The sequence below is a fragment of the Sus scrofa genome, chromosome 10, assembly GCF_054392235.1.
Source record: "Sus scrofa isolate SSC_HxYL_T2T_F1_AM1 chromosome 10, Sscrofa_HxYL_maternal_Yorkshire_Landrace_v2.0, whole genome shotgun sequence".
In the NCBI taxonomy this organism is placed as follows: domain Eukaryota; kingdom Metazoa; phylum Chordata; class Mammalia; order Artiodactyla; family Suidae; genus Sus; species Sus scrofa.
This window is the reverse complement of record NC_139392.1, coordinates 28,043,290-28,063,188: the sequence shown is the minus strand read 5'-3', so window position 1 is coordinate 28,063,188 and position 19,899 is coordinate 28,043,290. Positions and strand designations below refer to the sequence as shown.

The following is a 19,899-nucleotide window of genomic DNA, read 5'->3' as shown; positions in this document are numbered from 1 at the left end:
ACAAACTCTACAAATGCTACGCCACATCTTTCTTTTATTCCATGATGCAAATTCAAACGAACTAACTCGGAGTTCCCATCGTGGCGCAGTGGTTAATAAATCCGACTAGGAACCATGAGGTTGTGAGTTTGATCTCTGGCCTTGCTCAGTGGGTTAAGGATCCAGGGTTGCCGTGAGCCATGGTGTAGGTTGAAGATGTGGCTCGGATCCTGAGTTGCAGTGGCAGTGGTCACTGTAGGCCACTACAACTCTGATTAGACCCGTATCCTGGGAATCTCCATATGCTGAGGGAAGCAGGCCTAGAAAAGGCAAAATGACAAAAAAAGCAAAAAATAAATTGAATAACTCAGTTGGTAATTTCCCAACTATGGAAATAATGATTCATTTAAAATCGACATTTGGTTCCTGGTTAATAGCAAAGGTGACCTCACTCATTTTATGACATTTGCTGATATTTAACATTTCCAGTTGTAATAGATCCCTGCATGGAACCACATTTCCCAATTTGAAAACAATACTAGAAATGATTTAGAACAAGATTATATTAACAAGAAATGGTGGATATTACAGAAAGCTCCTCTAACCCATTCCTCCAATTTCCACCAATGACAACGTCCAGCACTGAATGGGGAACTCATGGTACACTGAGCAGCAAAAGATTCCTATAATTTTAATTAATGAAAAGTTCCCCATTTACATTCACATTCAGTTTTTGGGCTGTGCCAGTAGTTGAGGTTGGACACATGCAAAATATTAGGAGGCCCCAGTATGTTACCATAGAGAACGTGTACACTCCCATTTGTAGAAGGACGTTATTCCCAACAGCAAAGAGATGAAACCAATCACAAATGACAAGAGATCAGGAGACAGATCAAATGCGATATGTGAACAGAAGAGAACAGTATTCTACCGGAAACAAAAGTAAAATTTTAAATAGGATACCAAGAGGATGATCCAAAAAAAAAAACTAAGTACTGTTTGACCAAAAGTGAGGAGTTCCCATCATGGCGTGCCAGCAGGGAAACCGATTAGGAAGCATGAGATTGTGAGTTTGACCCCTGGCCACAATCAGGGGGATAAGGATCTGGTGATGCCGTGAGCTGTGGTGTAGGTGGCAGATGCAGCTGGGATCCTGCCTTGCTGTGGCTCTGACATAAAATGGCAGCTACGGCTCCTATTAGACCCCTAGCCTGGGAACCTCCATATGCCATGCGTGTGGTCCTAAGAAGCAACAAGTATCAATAGAAAAAAAAAATAGAGAAATCAGGCAGCACAGAGAAGGAAATATCGTGCAACTCAACATATAGGCGGTAACCAGACTCGGCAGAGTGTCAGAGGTGGAAAGTAGAAATGGCCAAGACCTGGCAGCAGGGCTGAAGGGGGAGTCATTCCTGAATGGGTGCAGAGGTCCTATGAGTTATGATGAGAAAAGTTGTTATGGACAGTGGTGCAAAGTACATAGCATTGGGAAGGCCTGCTCTCCCCGTGAGTTTCCTATTGCCAAAGTATTCCAAAGAGAAGCATTATGTATCTAAGAAAAGAAAAGAGGCGAAACATCCCAGAGGATGGCGTGTGAACACAGGAGCACCCTGTGGGAAGAGTAGGGAAGCTGAAATGATCTCCTGCCGTTTCAGAAGATGGAGGAATGTGGCTGGAGAGGAAAATGGGCAGGAGGATTCACGAGACTCTGTCATGGCAGCAGAGCCTGCATGCTCGTGTTGGCCATTTCTCAGATGGAAAATATGCCACGGAGAGGTTCCCTTTAGCAAGAGAGGCAGAGGCTCCCTTTCTCAGGTCTTTCAAGGTGCTCTCTGCCGTCCTTCAAAACGTTTACCCGGGAGGATGGGCCAAGAGAAGCTCCATCCGTGCTTCATCCCACCCCCACCCCTTGACTCCCAGCCCATGTCCAGTCAGGTGAGGTGCCCAGAGTACCTCCTGAGCAGCACCACCGCCTTGCTGACAGTGACTGTGTGTCCCCCTAGCAACCCTCGATGATGTTGTGGAGGCCGGTGGGAGTGAGAAGACGGAGGAGGAGGCCCTGGCTGGGGCAAATGAGGAGGAGGTGGGGCCGGGAACTGAGAAGGTGCAGGAGGAGGCTGCCTGCATTGACGAGGCAGAGGAGGAGGCGGGCCCATCCCTTGAAAATGACGAGGAGTCCCCAGCCAGCGACCTGGTTGAGCAGGAAGACCAGCTTGCCCCCAAGGTAAGCTCACCTTTCTTGATCGGAGATTTAAAAAGGTGCCTCCTTTCTTCTTGGATGTGCCTACTTCAGAAAAGGAAATCTGAGCAAGTCCATTATAGAGGATATATGCACATTCCTCTGTGGAGGAATGTTGAGTCAAAGTTTGGTACCAACCAATAACTCCTTCCAAGGGGCATTGGCAAAAGGGACCACATCAGTTCCCAAGTGTACATAGGGAGCATTTGTCTTTGAAGAAGCCTGAATGTTTTGTTTTGTTTTGTTTTGTTGTCTTTTTGCCTTTTCTAGGGCCACTCCTGTGGCATATGGAGGTTCCCAGGCTCAGGGTCAAACCAGAGCTGTAGCCACCGGCCTGCGCCAGAGCCACAGCAACGCGGGATCCGAGCAACGTCTGCAACCTACACCTCAGCTCACGGCAATGCCGGATCCTTAACCCACTGAGCAAGGCCAGGGATCGAACCCGCAACCTCATGGTTCCTGGTCGGATTCGTTAACCACTGCGCCACGACGGGAACTCCAAAGAAGCCTGAATGTTTTTTAAATGAACGTGGACTTGGGAGGTCTTCCATGAAAAGCTGGTGCCTTTTCCACAGGTGTCTTTGCTGTCTTCTTTTGGGGAAACGGACTCAACTCTGCCTTCTGTCTGTGTGCCTGCGGTCCGCAACCACAGGAAGACCTGTGGCCACAGTGCGGAGGATGCTGTGACACTCACAGTGTTTTCTTTTCTCTCATCACAGGTGGACGGGATGGACGATGAAAGCCGTAAGTATTCTGGAACCCGGCTCTGCTGAGGAGAAGTCCAGGTGTTGAGGAAGGGCGGGGGGTGCTTTCCTGCCCCTTTGGTTGCAGAGACACCCTGATTCTGGGTTCCTCCTGGGAAAGGGGGTGAAGGATGGGGTGAAAGAGACTGACTTCCCACAAAAGGGCCATCCCAAGTCCTCGGGTCCCTGGAGGAAAGGAGGCTCTTTGTATGGTGGGGGTAGGTGTCCGGGAACATTGGGGGGTGTGCGTGTGAGGGCCTGTTGGTGTGATTGTGAACCAGTGTGAGTGGGTGTGTTTTGTGGGGAGTCACTTGTGCCTTAGCACCACATAGCTGTCCAGTTTCTCGTTGAACAGTCTCATGATGACCGCAGGCTAACTGTCCATTCCCTCATTCTCCCTGCACCCGCTGGGAGCAAGGTTTGGGGAAAAGGCTTTCCTTCCTCTGTTGGTCTTTCGTTTCCTCTTTTCTTCCCCCTCTGCTTGGTGCAGACTTTCATGCTGTTGTTTCAAACATGTGCCATGAACTCGAGCCTCTTGAGGTTGTAAGTGTCCCGAGGGAGTGTTGTGAACGCTGTGCTCCCCCCGCACCTCCTGCCCACTCGGGGCAGCCACCCTTCCAGCCTCTGCTCAGGAGTGGTCTTTCAGACACCTCATGTGCATGACATCAGAGAGTCTTTGTCCTTCTGTGTCTGACTGGCTTCACTTGAAGTGATGTCCTCCAGCGAGTTCCTGTTGAGGCTCAGAGCTCATGAACCTGACCAGTACCTATGAGGACACGGGTTCGACCCTTGGCCTTGCTCAGTGGGTGAAGAATCCCGCATTGCGGTGAGCTGCGGCAGAGGTCCCAGACGCGGCTGGTATCCAGCTTGGCTGTGGCTGTGGTGTCGGCCGGTGGCCACAGCTCTGATTTGCCGCCTCGCCTGGGAATTTCCATCTGCTGCGGGGGCAGCCCTCAAGCCCAAAAGTGAATCAGTCAATAATGTCCTCGAGTTCTCTGTGCATTGCTGCAATGGGTAGGGTTTCCTTCTTCTGTGACAACGGAATACCTTGCTATGGTCTGTATCCACCCCGTTGTCTTTCTCAGTCTGTGTGCCCGTGGACACTGGGGCTCTGTTTCTGTTGGGCTCTTGTGTATGGCGCTGCCGTGATCCTGGGATGGCAGGTCTCTTTACCCGACACTGATGGATCTTCCTTTACATGTCCATGCAGCAGTGGGATTGCAGGGTCCTGCCGTGGTGTTTCCCGTCCTGGCTGGCCCCGTTGACATTCCCTGCTACAGTGTCCAGAAGTCCCAGGCAGTCACATCTTCCCAAACATCTGTTCAGGTTTGAAAACACTCCGTGTCCTACCAGGTGGGAGGTGATACCTCGTGGTGCCTTTGCTTTGCCTTTCCATTGTGATAGGCGACTTTGGGAAACATGCCCTCTGTGTGCTGCTCTCTGTGGTCTTCTTGGACGGTGGGTCTCTCCCAGGCTTCCACTCATCTACAACTGAGGTATTTGCCTTTTGATTCAATTGATTTGTAGTTGTTTCCCATATATTCCAAATATGAGCCCCTGTTTCAAATACAAGATTTACAAATATCCTCTTCTGTAGGTTGTCTTTCCATTCAGTGGATTGTTAGACACTGTCCTTTCTGTTTGTTTCTATTTTAATGGAGGTACAGTGTTGTTTCACTCTCTGCTGTGGAGCAACGTTCCCCAGTCGTGTGTGTCCATTAACGTATGTTCCTTTTTTGATATTATTGCCGTCTGAGATCAGGTCGATTACAGGAGATTGGATCTCGTTCTCCGTGTGCTGCAACAGGAGGACCTTGTTGTCTCTCCATTCTCAATGCCGTAGTTGGCATCAACTGCCCCCAAACTCCCAGTCCGTGCCCTTCACAACCACAAGTCTGTTCTCTGCATCCGTGGGTTCTGTGGACAGGTTCCTTTGTGCCGTGCTTTAGATTCCACCTCTAAGTGAGATCAGGTGGTATCCGTCTTTCTCTTTGTCACGTACTTCACTTTGCACGAGAATCTCTCGATCCATCCCTATTGTTTTGAGTGGCATTGGTTTCTTCTTCGATTTTCTGGCTGAGTCGTGAATTCCATCAGCTATGTGGACCACATCGTCATGAGCCATTCATCTGTCTGTGGACATGAGGTGGCTTCCCTGTCTTGGCTGTTGTGAACAGTGCTGCCATAAACATAGAGGGGCATATGTCTTTTTCCTGGATACATTTGTCCTGATATTTCCCAGGGTGCTCGGCTTGCTAGGTCGCATGCCCTGCTGTGTTCAGTTTTCGCAGGACCCTCCATGGTGTCTTCCATAGTGGTTGTACCAGTGTACGTTCGCATCGGCAATGCTGGGGCGGGGGAGCCTTTTCTCCACCCGTATCTGCGACCGACACCAGAGCTCTCGGCAACGCTGGATCCTTAACCCCCTCAGCGAGGCCAGGGATCAACCCCGCAAGCTCGTGGTTCCTAGTCGGATTCGTTTCCGCTGTGCCCTGACGGGAACTCCTGGGTGGTTTCTTTGCTGTTGTTGTTGTGGAGGTGTATGAGTTTTCTTTATATATGTTTTGGAGGTGAACCTCACGGGCAGTGGTCCCTTTCTCCTCAGTGCTTCTGTAGAGCTGCTGTCCACAGTGTGCCAGCCACTGGCCAGAAGGAGCCATTTCTGCTTAATTGAGTTCAGTCAGTAGTTAGGTCTGCCTCTTGCAGTGAACAGAATAAAGCAGCCTATGGTTCACTCCCAGGGGCCACCACACAAGTGTGTCCATGCAGCTGGAATTTCAGGTGTGTCACCCTGGAGCTGAGGCCTCCAGATGGACTCGTAGAAGGGAGATGTGTAAGGCTCCATCCCTCAGCAGCCCACGATCTCTGAAGGTTTGCCACTGTGGCCAATGTTTTATGGAAGCTTCTGAGGCCGTAGAGCAGAGGGAAGTTCTGAGCACCCGGAGGACAAGCCAGGGTGGTGCTGTGTGGCCGCAAACAACCCTAAGTAGGGGATACGTGTGGGGGACAGGCTCTAACACCTTGATTCCTTATGTCTGTGTCTCTGCAGTATGTTTCATGGAGAGTCTGAGTGACAGCAACCATGATGAAAGTGATACAGGTAAGAACAGCTCTCAGGTAGGAGCCAATGGGAGAGGGATCCCGGGACACTTGGGTGACGCCTGCTGCTTGGAGTGTGGGGCAGGTGAGTCTGAAACTTAAAAACAGAAAGAAATTGATGTAAAGATGTTCACCGCCTACTTTAATAAGGAGAGGGAGCAGATATGAGATGCCTGAATGTTGGCATCTGTGCTCACCTTGTGTGGAAGGGTCTCAGTCCATGGAGCAGAGGGAAGGTCTGGGCACCTGGAGGAAAAACCAGGGTGATGCTCTGTACCCGTAGTCACCTCAGGGAAGCCGGAGAAACGGGAGGGCCACTCTTTCTAACTCCTTGATTCCCCTGATGGTGTGTTTCTACAGACTCAGTGGTGGAGAGCCTGAGCAGCCGCCAGGATGAGGAGGCTGCAGGTAGGGAAGAGCACGCAGCTGGGATCCAGTGGGAGAGGGTTCCTGGGAGCACCTGGGTTCCGCCTGCTGCCGGGAGAGGGAGGAAGTGGGGGATAGGACTTGGCGGGTGGGTGGGTGGGTGGCCTAATGAGTGGCACTCTGCTGTGGTGTTTTCCCCTGTGAAATGGATACCACGAAGAAGACTTGGGTCCCTGGTCTTTGTTGTGCTGTGTTTGTATTCCTCTCTCCTTTTCTTTGAGAGGGAGAATCGATTTTCCCTCCCAAAGCTGCTCCTTCCTGCTTTGGTCTCTGCCCGTTGTGCAAGTTTGCTTTGTGATTGGCACCGTGAGGGCCCAGTGCACAAGAGCTGTTGACTTGGTTTCCTTTATTGGCCTTGAGGGACCTGAAGTGGTGGCACCTTGACCCTGGAGACCAAGTTGGTCGAGTGAGTGTCAGGTGGTGGGTGAGAAGGCAGCTCTCTGGCTCTGCATGTTTGGGATTTCTGGCCTCCCTGTCCTATTGTGTCTTCACGGTGTGTCCTGAGGGAAGGGATGTTCGCAGAGTTGGATGAGTTAAAGGAGGCATACTTGGAGTTCCAGTGGTTAAGGAATCCAACTAGGAACCATGAGATTGCGGGTTCGATCGCTGGCTTCACTCAGTGAGTTAAGGATCCAGTAATGCCGTGAGCTGTGGTGTAGGTGGCAGATGCAGCTGGGATCCTGCCTTGCTGTGGCTCTGACATAAAATGGCAGCTACGGCTCCTATTAGACCCCTAGCCTGGGAACCTCCATATGGCATGTGTGTGGCCCTAAAAAGCAACAAGTATCAATAGAAAAAAAAAAATAGAGAAATCAGGCAGCACAGAGAAGGAAATATCGTGCAACTCAACATATAGGCGGTAACCAGACTCGGCAGTGTCAGAGATGGAAAGTAGAAATGGCCAAGCCCTGGCAGCAGGGCTGAAGGGGGAGTCATTCCTGAATGGGTGCAGAGGTCCTATGAGTTATGATGAGAAAAGTTGTTATGGACAGTGGTGCAAAGTACATAGCATTGGGAAGGCCTGCTCTCCCCGTGAGTTTCCTATTGCCAAAGTATTCCAAAGAGAAGCATTATGTATCTAAGAAAAGAAAAGAGGCGAAACATCCCAGAGGATGGCGTGTGAACACAGGAGCACCCTGTGGGAAGAGTAGGGAAGCTGAAATGATCTCCTGCCGTTTCAGAAGATGGAGGAATGTGGCTGGAGAGGAAAATGGGCAGGAGGATTCACGAGACTCTGTCATGGCAGCAGAGCCTGCATGCTCGTGTTGGCCATTTCTCAGATGGAGAATATGCCACGGAGAGGTTCCCTTTAGCAAGAGAGGCAGAGGCTCCCTTTCTCAGGTCTTTCAAGGTGCTCTCTGCCGTCCTTCAAAACGTTTACCCGGGAGGATGGGCCAAGAGAAGCTCCATCCGTGCTTCATCCCACCCCCACCCCTTGACTCCCAGCCCATGTCCAGTCAGGTGAGGTGCCCAGAGTACCTCCTGAGCAGCACCACCGCCTTGCTGACAGTGACTGTGTGTCCCCCTAGCAACCCTCGATGATGTTGTGGAGGCCGGCGGGAGTGAGAAGACGGAGGAGGAGGCCCTGGCTGGGGCAAATGAGGAGGAGGTGGGGCCGGGAACTGAGAAGGTGCAGGAGGAGGCTGCCTGCATTGACGAGGCAGAGGAGGAGGCGGGCCCATCCCTTGAAAATGACGAGGAGTCCCCAGCCAGCGACCTGGTTGAGCAGGAAGACCAGCTTGCCCCCAAGGTAAGCTCACCTTTCTTGATCGGAGATTTAAAAAGGTGCCTCCTTTCTTCTTGGATGTGCCTACTTCAGAAAAGGAAATCTGAGCAAGTCCATTATAGAGGATATATGCACATTCCTCTGTGGAGGAATGTTGAGTCAAAGTTTGGTACCAACCAATAACTCCTTCCAAGGGGCATTGGCAAAAGGGACCACATCAGTTCCCAAGTGTACATAGGGAGCATTTGTCTTTGAAGAAGCCTGAATGTTTTGTTTTGTTTTGTTTTGTTGTCTTTTTGCCTTTTCTAGGGCCACTCCTGTGGCATATGGAGGTTCCCAGGCTCAGGGTCAAACCAGAGCTGTAGCCACCGGCCTGCGCCAGAGCCACAGCAACGCGGGATCCGAGCAACGTCTGCAACCTACACCTCAGCTCACGGCAATGCCGGATCCTTAACCCACTGAGCAAGGCCAGGGATCGAACCCGCAACCTCATGGTTCCTGGTCGGATTCGTTAACCACTGCGCCACGACGGGAACTCCAAAGAAGCCTGAATGTTTTTTAAATGAACGTGGACTTGGGAGGTCTTCCATGAAAAGCTGGTGCCTTTTCCACAGGTGTCTTTGCTGTCTTCTTTTGGGGAAACGGACTCAACTCTGCCTTCTGTCTGTGTGCCTGCGGTCCGCAACCACAGGAAGACCTGTGGCCACAGTGCGGAGGATGCTGTGACACTCACAGTGTTTTCTTTTCTCTCATCACAGGTGGACGGGATGGACGATGAAAGCCGTAAGTATTCTGGAACCCGGCTCTGCTGAGGAGAAGTCCAGGTGTTGAGGAAGGGCGGGGGGTGCTTTCCTGCCCCTTTGGTTGCAGAGACACCCTGATTCTGGGTTCCTCCTGGGAAAGGGGGTGAAGGATGGGGTGAAAGAGACTGACTTCCCACAAAAGGGCCATCCCAAGTCCTCGGGTCCCTGGAGGAAAGGAGGCTCTTTGTATGGTGGGGGTAGGTGTCCGGGAACATTGGGGGGTGTGCGTGTGAGGGCCTGTTGGTGTGATTGTGAACCAGTGTGAGTGGGTGTGTTTTGTGGGGAGTCACTTGTGCCTTAGCACCACATAGCTGTCCAGTTTCTCGTTGAACAGTCTCATGATGACCGCAGGCTAACTGTCCATTCCCTCATTCTCCCTGCACCCGCTGGGAGCAAGGTTTGGGGAAAAGGCTTTCCTTCCTCTGTTGGTCTTTCGTTTCCTCTTTTCTTCCCCCTCTGCTTGGTGCAGACTTTCATGCTGTTGTTTCAAACATGTGCCATGAACTCGAGCCTCTTGAGGTTGTAAGTGTCCCGAGGGAGTGTTGTGAACGCTGTGCTCCCCCCGCACCTCCTGCCCACTCGGGGCAGCCACCCTTCCAGCCTCTGCTCAGGAGTGGTCTTTCAGACACCTCATGTGCATGACATCAGAGAGTCTTTGTCCTTCTGTGTCTGACTGGCTTCACTTGAAGTGATGTCCTCCAGCGAGTTCCTGTTGAGGCTCAGAGCTCATGAACCTGACCAGTACCTATGAGGACACGGGTTCGACCCTTGGCCTTGCTCAGTGGGTGAAGAATCCCGCATTGCGGTGAGCTGCGGCAGAGGTCCCAGACGCGGCTGGTATCCAGCTTGGCTGTGGCTGTGGTGTCGGCCGGTGGCCACAGCTCTGATTTGCCGCCTCGCCTGGGAATTTCCATCTGCTGCGGGGGCAGCCCTCAAGCCCAAAAGTGAATCAGTCAATAATGTCCTCGAGTTCTCTGTGCATTGCTGCAATGGGTAGGGTTTCCTTCTTCTGTGACAACGGAATACCTTGCTATGGTCTGTATCCACCCCGTTGTCTTTCTCAGTCTGTGTGCCCGTGGACACTGGGGCTCTGTTTCTGTTGGGCTCTTGTGTATGGCGCTGCCGTGATCCTGGGATGGCAGGTCTCTTTACCCGACACTGATGGATCTTCCTTTACATGTCCATGCAGCAGTGGGATTGCAGGGTCCTGCCGTGGTGTTTCCCGTCCTGGCTGGCCCCGTTGACATTCCCTGCTACAGTGTCCAGAAGTCCCAGGCAGTCACATCTTCCCAAACATCTGTTCAGGTTTGAAAACACTCCGTGTCCTACCAGGTGGGAGGTGATACCTCGTGGTGCCTTTGCTTTGCCTTTCCATTGTGATAGGCGACTTTGGGAAACATGCCCTCTGTGTGCTGCTCTCTGTGGTCTTCTTGGACGGTGGGTCTCTCCCAGGCTTCCACTCATCTACAACTGAGGTATTTGCCTTTTGATTCAATTGATTTGTAGTTGTTTCCCATATATTCCAAATATGAGCCCCTGTTTCAAATACAAGATTTACAAATATCCTCTTCTGTAGGTTGTCTTTCCATTCAGTGGATTGTTAGACACTGTCCTTTCTGTTTGTTTCTATTTTAATGGAGGTACACTGTTGTTTCACTCTCTGCTGTGGAGCAACGTTCCCCAGTCGTGTGTGTCCATTAACGTGTGTTCCTTTTTTGATATTATTGCCGTCTGAGATCAGGTCGATTACAGGAGATTGGATCTCGTTCTCCGTGTGCTGCAACAGGAGGACCTTGTTGTCTCTCCATTCTCAATGCCGTAGTTGGCATCAACTGCCCCCAAACTCCCAGTCCGTGCCCTTCACAACCACAAGTCTGTTCTCTGCATCCGTGGGTTCTGTGGACAGGTTCCTTTGTGCCGTGCTTTAGATTCCACCTCTAAGTGAGATCAGGTGGTATCCGTCTTTCTCTTTGTCACGTACTTCACTTTGCACGAGAATCTCTCGATCCATCCCTATTGTTTTGAGTGGCATTGGTTTCTTCTTCGATTTTCTGGCTGAGTCGTGAATTCCATCAGCTATGTGGACCACATCGTCATGAGCCATTCATCTGTCTGTGGACATGAGGTGGCTTCCCTGTCTTGGCTGTTGTGAACAGTGCTGCCATAAACATAGAGGGGCATATGTCTTTTTCCTGGATACATTTGTCCTGATATTTCCCAGGGTGCTCGGCTTGCTAGGTCGCATGCCCTGCTGTGTTCAGTTTTCGCAGGACCCTCCATGGTGTCTTCCATAGTGGTTGTACCAGTGTACGTTCGCATCGGCAATGCTGGGGCGGGGGAGCCTTTTCTCCACCCGTATCTGCGACCGACACCAGAGCTCTCGGCAACGCTGGATCCTTAACCCCCTCAGCGAGGCCAGGGATCAACCCCGCAAGCTCGTGGTTCCTAGTCGGATTCGTTTCCGCTGTGCCCTGACGGGAACTCCTGGGTGGTTTCTTTGCTGTTGTTGTTGTGGAGGTGTATGAGTTTTCTTTATATATGTTTTGGAGGTGAACCTCACGGGCAGTGGTCCCTTTCTCCTCAGTGCTTCTGTAGAGCTGCTGTCCACAGTGTGCCAGCCACTGGCCAGAAGGAGCCATTTCTGCTTAATTGAGTTCAGTCAGTAGTTAGGTCTGCCTCTTGCAGTGAACAGAATAAAGCAGCCTATGGTTCACTCCCAGGGGCCACCACACAAGTGTGTCCATGCAGCTGGAATTTCAGGTGTGTCACCCTGGAGCTGAGGCCTCCAGATGGACTCGTAGAAGGGAGATGTGTAAGGCTCCATCCCTCAGCAGCCCACGATCTCTGAAGGTTTGCCACTGTGGCCAATGTTTTATGGAAGCTTCTGAGGCCGTAGAGCAGAGGGAAGTTCTGAGCACCCGGAGGACAAGCCAGGGTGGTGCTGTGTGGCCGCAAACAACCCTAAGTAGGGGATACGTGTGGGGGACAGGCTCTAACACCTTGATTCCTTATGTCTGTGTCTCTGCAGTATGTTTCATGGAGAGTCTGAGTGACAGCAACCATGATGAAAGTGATACAGGTAAGAACAGCTCTCAGGTAGGAGCCAATGGGAGAGGGATCCCGGGACACTTGGGTGACGCCTGCTGCTTGGAGTGTGGGGCAGGTGAGTCTGAAACTTAAAAACAGAAAGAAATTGATGTAAAGATGTTCACCGCCTACTTTAATAAGGAGAGGGAGCAGATATGAGATGCCTGAATGTTGGCATCTGTGCTCACCTTGTGTGGAAGGGTCTCAGTCCATGGAGCAGAGGGAAGGTCTGGGCACCTGGAGGAAAAACCAGGGTGATGCTCTGTACCCGTAGTCACCTCAGGGAAGCCGGAGAAACGGGAGGGCCACTCTTTCTAACTCCTTGATTCCCCTGATGGTGTGTTTCTACAGACTCAGTGGTGGAGAGCCTGAGCAGCCGCCAGGATGAGGAGGCTGCAGGTAGGGAAGAGCACGCAGCTGGGATCCAGTGGGAGAGGGTTCCTGGGAGCACCTGGGTTCCGCCTGCTGCCGGGAGAGGGAGGAAGTGGGGGATAGGACTTGGCGGGTGGGTGGGTGGGTGGCCTAATGAGTGGCACTCTGCTGTGGTGTTTTCCCCTGTGAAATGGATACCACGAAGAAGACTTGGGTCCCTGGTCTTTGTTGTGCTGTGTTTGTATTCCTCTCTCCTTTTCTTTGAGAGGGAGAATCGATTTTCCCTCCCAAAGCTGCTCCTTCCTGCTTTGGTCTCTGCCCGTTGTGCAAGTTTGCTTTGTGATTGGCACCGTGAGGGCCCAGTGCACAAGAGCTGTTGACTTGGTTTCCTTTATTGGCCTTGAGGGACCTGAAGTGGTGGCACCTTGACCCTGGAGACCAAGTTGGTCGAGTGAGTGTCAGGTGGTGGGTGAGAAGGCAGCTCTCTGGCTCTGCATGTTTGGGATTTCTGGCCTCCCTGTCCTATTGTGTCTTCACGGTGTGTCCTGAGGGAAGGGATGTTCGCAGAGTTGGATGAGTTAAAGGAGGCATACTTGGAGTTCCAGTGGTTAAGGAATCCAACTAGGAACCATGAGATTGCGGGTTCGATCGCTGGCTTCACTCAGTGAGTTAAGGATCCAGTAATGCCGTGAGCTGTGGTGTAGGTGGCAGATGCAGCTGGGATCCTGCCTTGCTGTGGCTCTGACATAAAATGGCAGCTACGGCTCCTATTAGACCCCTAGCCTGGGAACCTCCATATGGCATGTGTGTGGCCCTAAAAAGCAACAAGTATCAATAGAAAAAAAAAAATAGAGAAATCAGGCAGCACAGAGAAGGAAATATCGTGCAACTCAACATATAGGCGGTAACCAGACTCGGCAGTGTCAGAGATGGAAAGTAGAAATGGCCAAGCCCTGGCAGCAGGGCTGAAGGGGGAGTCATTCCTGAATGGGTGCAGAGGTCCTATGAGTTATGATGAGAAAAGTTGTTATGGACAGTGGTGCAAAGTACATAGCATTGGGAAGGCCTGCTCTCCCCGTGAGTTTCCTATTGCCAAAGTATTCCAAAGAGAAGCATTATGTATCTAAGAAAAGAAAAGAGGCGAAACATCCCAGAGGATGGCGTGTGAACACAGGAGCACCCTGTGGGAAGAGTAGGGAAGCTGAAATGATCTCCTGCCGTTTCAGAAGATGGAGGAATGTGGCTGGAGAGGAAAATGGGCAGGAGGATTCACGAGACTCTGTCATGGCAGCAGAGCCTGCATGCTCGTGTTGGCCATTTCTCAGATGGAGAATATGCCACGGAGAGGTTCCCTTTAGCAAGAGAGGCAGAGGCTCCCTTTCTCAGGTCTTTCAAGGTGCTCTCTGCCGTCCTTCAAAACGTTTACCCGGGAGGATGGGCCAAGAGAAGCTCCATCCGTGCTTCATCCCACCCCCACCCCTTGACTCCCAGCCCATGTCCAGTCAGGTGAGGTGCCCAGAGTACCTCCTGAGCAGCACCACCGCCTTGCTGACAGTGACTGTGTGTCCCCCTAGCAACCCTCGATGATGTTGTGGAGGCCGGCGGGAGTGAGAAGACGGAGGAGGAGGCCCTGGCTGGGGCAAATGAGGAGGAGGTGGGGCCGGGAACTGAGAAGGTGCAGGAGGAGGCTGCCTGCATTGACGAGGCAGAGGAGGAGGCGGGCCCATCCCTTGAAAATGACGAGGAGTCCCCAGCCAGCGACCTGGTTGAGCAGGAAGACCAGCTTGCCCCCAAGGTAAGCTCACCTTTCTTGATCGGAGATTTAAAAAGGTGCCTCCTTTCTTCTTGGATGTGCCTACTTCAGAAAAGGAAATCTGAGCAAGTCCATTATAGAGGATATATGCACATTCCTCTGTGGAGGAATGTTGAGTCAAAGTTTGGTACCAACCAATAACTCCTTCCAAGGGGCATTGGCAAAAGGGACCACATCAGTTCCCAAGTGTACATAGGGAGCATTTGTCTTTGAAGAAGCCTGAATGTTTTGTTTTGTTTTGTTTTGTTGTCTTTTTGCCTTTTCTAGGGCCACTCCTGTGGCATATGGAGGTTCCCAGGCTCAGGGTCAAACCAGAGCTGTAGCCACCGGCCTGCGCCAGAGCCACAGCAACGCGGGATCCGAGCAACGTCTGCAACCTACACCTCAGCTCACGGCAATGCCGGATCCTTAACCCACTGAGCAAGGCCAGGGATCGAACCCGCAACCTCATGGTTCCTGGTCGGATTCGTTAACCACTGCGCCACGACGGGAACTCCAAAGAAGCCTGAATGTTTTTTAAATGAACGTGGACTTGGGAGGTCTTCCATGAAAAGCTGGTGCCTTTTCCACAGGTGTCTTTGCTGTCTTCTTTTGGGGAAACGGACTCAACTCTGCCTTCTGTCTGTGTGCCTGCGGTCCGCAACCACAGGAAGACCTGTGGCCACAGTGCGGAGGATGCTGTGACACTCACAGTGTTTTCTTTTCTCTCATCACAGGTGGACGGGATGGACGATGAAAGCCGTAAGTATTCTGGAACCCGGCTCTGCTGAGGAGAAGTCCAGGTGTTGAGGAAGGGCGGGGGGTGCTTTCCTGCCCCTTTGGTTGCAGAGACACCCTGATTCTGGGTTCCTCCTGGGAAAGGGGGTGAAGGATGGGGTGAAAGAGACTGACTTCCCACAAAAGGGCCATCCCAAGTCCTCGGGTCCCTGGAGGAAAGGAGGCTCTTTGTATGGTGGGGGTAGGTGTCCGGGAACATTGGGGGGTGTGCGTGTGAGGGCCTGTTGGTGTGATTGTGAACCAGTGTGAGTGGGTGTGTTTTGTGGGGAGTCACTTGTGCCTTAGCACCACATAGCTGTCCAGTTTCTCGTTGAACAGTCTCATGATGACCGCAGGCTAACTGTCCATTCCCTCATTCTCCCTGCACCCGCTGGGAGCAAGGTTTGGGGAAAAGGCTTTCCTTCCTCTGTTGGTCTTTCGTTTCCTCTTTTCTTCCCCCTCTGCTTGGTGCAGACTTTCATGCTGTTGTTTCAAACATGTGCCATGAACTCGAGCCTCTTGAGGTTGTAAGTGTCCCGAGGGAGTGTTGTGAACGCTGTGCTCCCCCCGCACCTCCTGCCCACTCGGGGCAGCCACCCTTCCAGCCTCTGCTCAGGAGTGGTCTTTCAGACACCTCATGTGCATGACATCAGAGAGTCTTTGTCCTTCTGTGTCTGACTGGCTTCACTTGAAGTGATGTCCTCCAGCGAGTTCCTGTTGAGGCTCAGAGCTCATGAACCTGACCAGTACCTATGAGGACACGGGTTCGACCCTTGGCCTTGCTCAATGGGTGAAGAATCCCGCATTGCGGTGAGCTGCGGCAGAGGTCCCAGACGCGGCTGGTATCCAGCTTGGCTGTGGCTGTGGTGTCGGCCGGTGGCCACAGCTCTGATTTGCCGCCTCGCCTGGGAATTTCCATCTGCTGCGGGGGCAGCCCTCAAGCCCAAAAGTGAATCAGTCAATAATGTCCTCGAGTTCTCTGTGCATTGCTGCAATGGGTAGGGTTTCCTTCTTCTGTGACAACGGAATACCTTGCTATGGTCTGTATCCACCCCGTTGTCTTTCTCAGTCTGTGTGCCCGTGGACACTGGGGCTCTGTTTCTGTTGGGCTCTTGTGTATGGCGCTGCCGTGATCCTGGGATGGCAGGTCTCTTTACCCGACACTGATGGATCTTCCTTTACATGTCCATGCAGCAGTGGGATTGCAGGGTCCTGCCGTGGTGTTTCCCGTCCTGGCTGGCCCCGTTGACATTCCCTGCTACAGTGTCCAGAAGTCCCAGGCAGTCACATCTTCCCAAACATCTGTTCAGGTTTGAAAACACTCCGTGTCCTACCAGGTGGGAGGTGATACCTCGTGGTGCCTTTGCTTTGCCTTTCCATTGTGATAGGCGACTTTGGGAAACATGCCCTCTGTGTGCTGCTCTCTGTGGTCTTCTTGGACGGTGGGTCTCTCCCAGGCTTCCACTCATCTACAACTGAGGTATTTGCCTTTTGATTCAATTGATTTGTAGTTGTTTCCCATATATTCCAAATATGAGCCCCTGTTTCAAATACAAGATTTACAAATATCCTCTTCTGTAGGTTGTCTTTCCATTCAGTGGATTGTTAGACACTGTCCTTTCTGTTTGTTTCTATTTTAATGGAGGTACACTGTTGTTTCACTCTCTGCTGTGGAGCAACGTTCCCCAGTCGTGTGTGTCCATTAACGTGTGTTCCTTTTTTGATATTATTGCCGTCTGAGATCAGGTCGATTACAGGAGATTGGATCTCGTTCTCCGTGTGCTGCAACAGGAGGACCTTGTTGTCTCTCCATTCTCAATGCCGTAGTTGGCATCAACTGCCCCCAAACTCCCAGTCCGTGCCCTTCACAACCACAAGTCTGTTCTCTGCATCCGTGGGTTCTGTGGACAGGTTCCTTTGTGCCGTGCTTTAGATTCCACCTCTAAGTGAGATCAGGTGGTATCCGTCTTTCTCTTTGTCACGTACTTCACTTTGCACGAGAATCTCTCGATCCATCCCTATTGTTTTGAGTGGCATTGGTTTCTTCTTCGATTTTCTGGCTGAGTCGTGAATTCCATCAGCTATGTGGACCACATCGTCATGAGCCATTCATCTGTCTGTGGACATGAGGTGGCTTCCCTGTCTTGGCTGTTGTGAACAGTGCTGCCATAAACATAGAGGGGCATATGTCTTTTTCCTGGATACATTTGTCCTGATATTTCCCAGGGTGCTCGGCTTGCTAGGTCGCATGCCCTGCTGTGTTCAGTTTTCGCAGGACCCTCCATGGTGTCTTCCATAGTGGTTGTACCAGTGTACGTTCGCATCGGCAATGCTGGGGCGGGGGAGCCTTTTCTCCACCCGTATCTGCGACCGACACCAGAGCTCTCGGCAACGCTGGATCCTTAACCCCCTCAGCGAGGCCAGGGATCAACCCCGCAAGCTCGTGGTTCCTAGTCGGATTCGTTTCCGCTGTGCCCTGACGGGAACTCCTGGGTGGTTTCTTTGCTGTTGTTGTTGTGGAGGTGTATGAGTTTTCTTTATATATGTTTTGGAGGTGAACCTCACGGGCAGTGGTCCCTTTCTCCTCAGTGCTTCTGTAGAGCTGCTGTCCACAGTGTGCCAGCCACTGGCCAGAAGGAGCCATTTCTGCTTAATTGAGTTCAGTCAGTAGTTAGGTCTGCCTCTTGCAGTGAACAGAATAAAGCAGCCTATGGTTCACTCCCAGGGGCCACCACACAAGTGTGTCCATGCAGCTGGAATTTCAGGTGTGTCACCCTGGAGCTGAGGCCTCCAGATGGACTCGTAGAAGGGAGATGTGTAAGGCTCCATCCCTCAGCAGCCCACGATCTCTGAAGGTTTGCCACTGTGGCCAATGTTTTATGGAAGCTTCTGAGGCCGTAGAGCAGAGGGAAGTTCTGAGCACCCGGAGGACAAGCCAGGGTGGTGCTGTGTGGCCGCAAACAACCCTAAGTAGGGGATACGTGTGGGGGACAGGCTCTAACACCTTGATTCCTTATGTCTGTGTCTCTGCAGTATGTTTCATGGAGAGTCTGAGTGACAGCAACCATGATGAAAGTGATACAGGTAAGAACAGCTCTCAGGTAGGAGCCAATGGGAGAGGGATCCCGGGACACTTGGGTGACGCCTGCTGCTTGGAGTGTGGGGCAGGTGAGTCTGAAACTTAAAAACAGAAAGAAATTGATGTAAAGATGTTCACCGCCTACTTTAATAAGGAGAGGGAGCAGATATGAGATGCCTGAATGTTGGCATCTGTGCTCACCTTGTGTGGAAGGGTCTCAGTCCATGGAGCAGAGGGAAGGTCTGGGCACCTGGAGGAAAAACCAGGGTGATGCTCTGTACCCGTAGTCACCTCAGGGAAGCCGGAGAAACGGGAGGGCCACTCTTTCTAACTCCTTGATTCCCCTGATGGTGTGTTTCTACAGACTCAGTGGTGGAGAGCCTGAGCAGCCGCCAGGATGAGGAGGCTGCAGGTAGGGAAGAGCACGCAGCTGGGATCCAGTGGGAGAGGGTTCCTGGGAGCACCTGGGTTCCGCCTGCTGCCGGGAGAGGGAGGAAGTGGGGGATAGGACTTGGCGGGTGGGTGGGTGGGTGGCCTAATGAGTGGCACTCTGCTGTGGTGTTTTCCCCTGTGAAATGGATACCACGAAGAAGACTTGGGTCCCTGGTCTTTGTTGTGCTGTGTTTGTATTCCTCTCTCCTTTTCTTTGAGAGGGAGAATCGATTTTCCCTCCCAAAGCTGCTCCTTCCTGCTTTGGTCTCTGCCCGTTGTGCAAGTTTGCTTTGTGATTGGCACCGTGAGGGCCCAGTGCACAAGAGCTGTTGACTTGGTTTCCTTTATTGGCCTTGAGGGACCTGAAGTGGTGGCACCTGAAGTGGTGGCACCTTGACCCTGGAGACCAAGTTGGTCGAGTGAGTGTCAGGTGGTGGGTGAGAAGGCAGCTCTCTGGCTCTGCATGTTTGGGATTTCTGGCCTCCCTGTCCTATTGTGTCTTCACGGTGTGTCCTGAGGGAAGGGATGTTCGCAGAGTTGGATGAGTTAAAGGAGGCATACTTGGAGTTCCAGTGGTTAAGGAATCCAACTAGGAACCATGAGATTGCGGGTTCGATCGCTGGCCTCACTCAGTGAGTTAAGGATCCAGTAATGCCGTGAGCTGTGGTGTAGGTGGCAGATGCAGCTGGGATCCTGCCTTGCTGTGGCTCTGACATAAAATGGCAGCTACGGCTCCTATTAGACCCCTAGCCTGGGAACCTCCATATGGCATGTGTGTGGCCCTAAAAAACAACAAGTATCAATAGAAAAAAAAAATAGAGAAATCAGGCAGCACAGAGAAGGAAATATCGTGCAACTCAACATATAGGCGGTAACCAGACTCGGCAGTGTCAGAGATGGAAAGTAGAAATGGCCAAGCCCTGGCAGCAGGGCTGAAGGGGGAGTCATTCCTGAATGGGTGCAGAGGTCCTATGAGTTATGATGAGAAAAGTTGTTATGGACAGTGGTGCAAAGTACATAGCATTGGGAAGGCCTGCTCTCCCCGTGAGTTTCCTATTGCCAAAGTATTCCAAAGAGAAGCATTATGTATCTAAGAAAAGAAAAGAGGCGAAACATCCCAGAGGATGGCGTGTGAACACAGGAGCACCCTGTGGGAAGAGTAGGGAAGCTGAAATGATCTCCTGCCGTTTCAGAAGATGGAGGAATGTGGCTGGAGAGGAAAATGGGCAGGAGGATTCACGAGACTCTGTCATGGCAGCAGAGCCTGCATGCTCGTGTTGGCCATTTCTCAGATGGAGAATATGCCACGGAGAGGTTCCCTTTAGCAAGAGAGGCAGAGGCTCCC

General features: G+C 51.9%; 1 protein-coding gene across 9 annotated transcripts in view; it reads left to right on the top strand.

Moving 5' to 3' along the window:
- The window catches only part of LOC110255649 (uncharacterized), a 130,384-nt gene that overhangs the window by 99,980 nt on the left and 10,505 nt on the right, over positions 1-19,899 (top strand). For all 9 annotated transcript variants that reach the window (XM_084979486.1, XM_084979484.1, XM_084979481.1 and 6 more), the window contains 12 exons: positions 1,983-2,203; positions 2,938-2,962; positions 6,011-6,061; positions 6,421-6,468; positions 8,016-8,236; positions 8,971-8,995; positions 12,044-12,094; positions 12,454-12,501; positions 14,049-14,269; positions 15,004-15,028; positions 18,077-18,127; positions 18,487-18,534. In XM_084979486.1, coding sequence (XP_084835612.1) covers positions 1,983-2,203; positions 2,938-2,962; positions 6,011-6,061; positions 6,421-6,468; positions 8,016-8,236; positions 8,971-8,995; positions 12,044-12,094; positions 12,454-12,501; positions 14,049-14,269; positions 15,004-15,028; positions 18,077-18,127; positions 18,487-18,534 — 1,035 coding nt within the window. The remainder of the gene's footprint in view (positions 1-1,982; positions 2,204-2,937; positions 2,963-6,010; positions 6,062-6,420; positions 6,469-8,015; positions 8,237-8,970; positions 8,996-12,043; positions 12,095-12,453; positions 12,502-14,048; positions 14,270-15,003; positions 15,029-18,076; positions 18,128-18,486; positions 18,535-19,899) is intronic.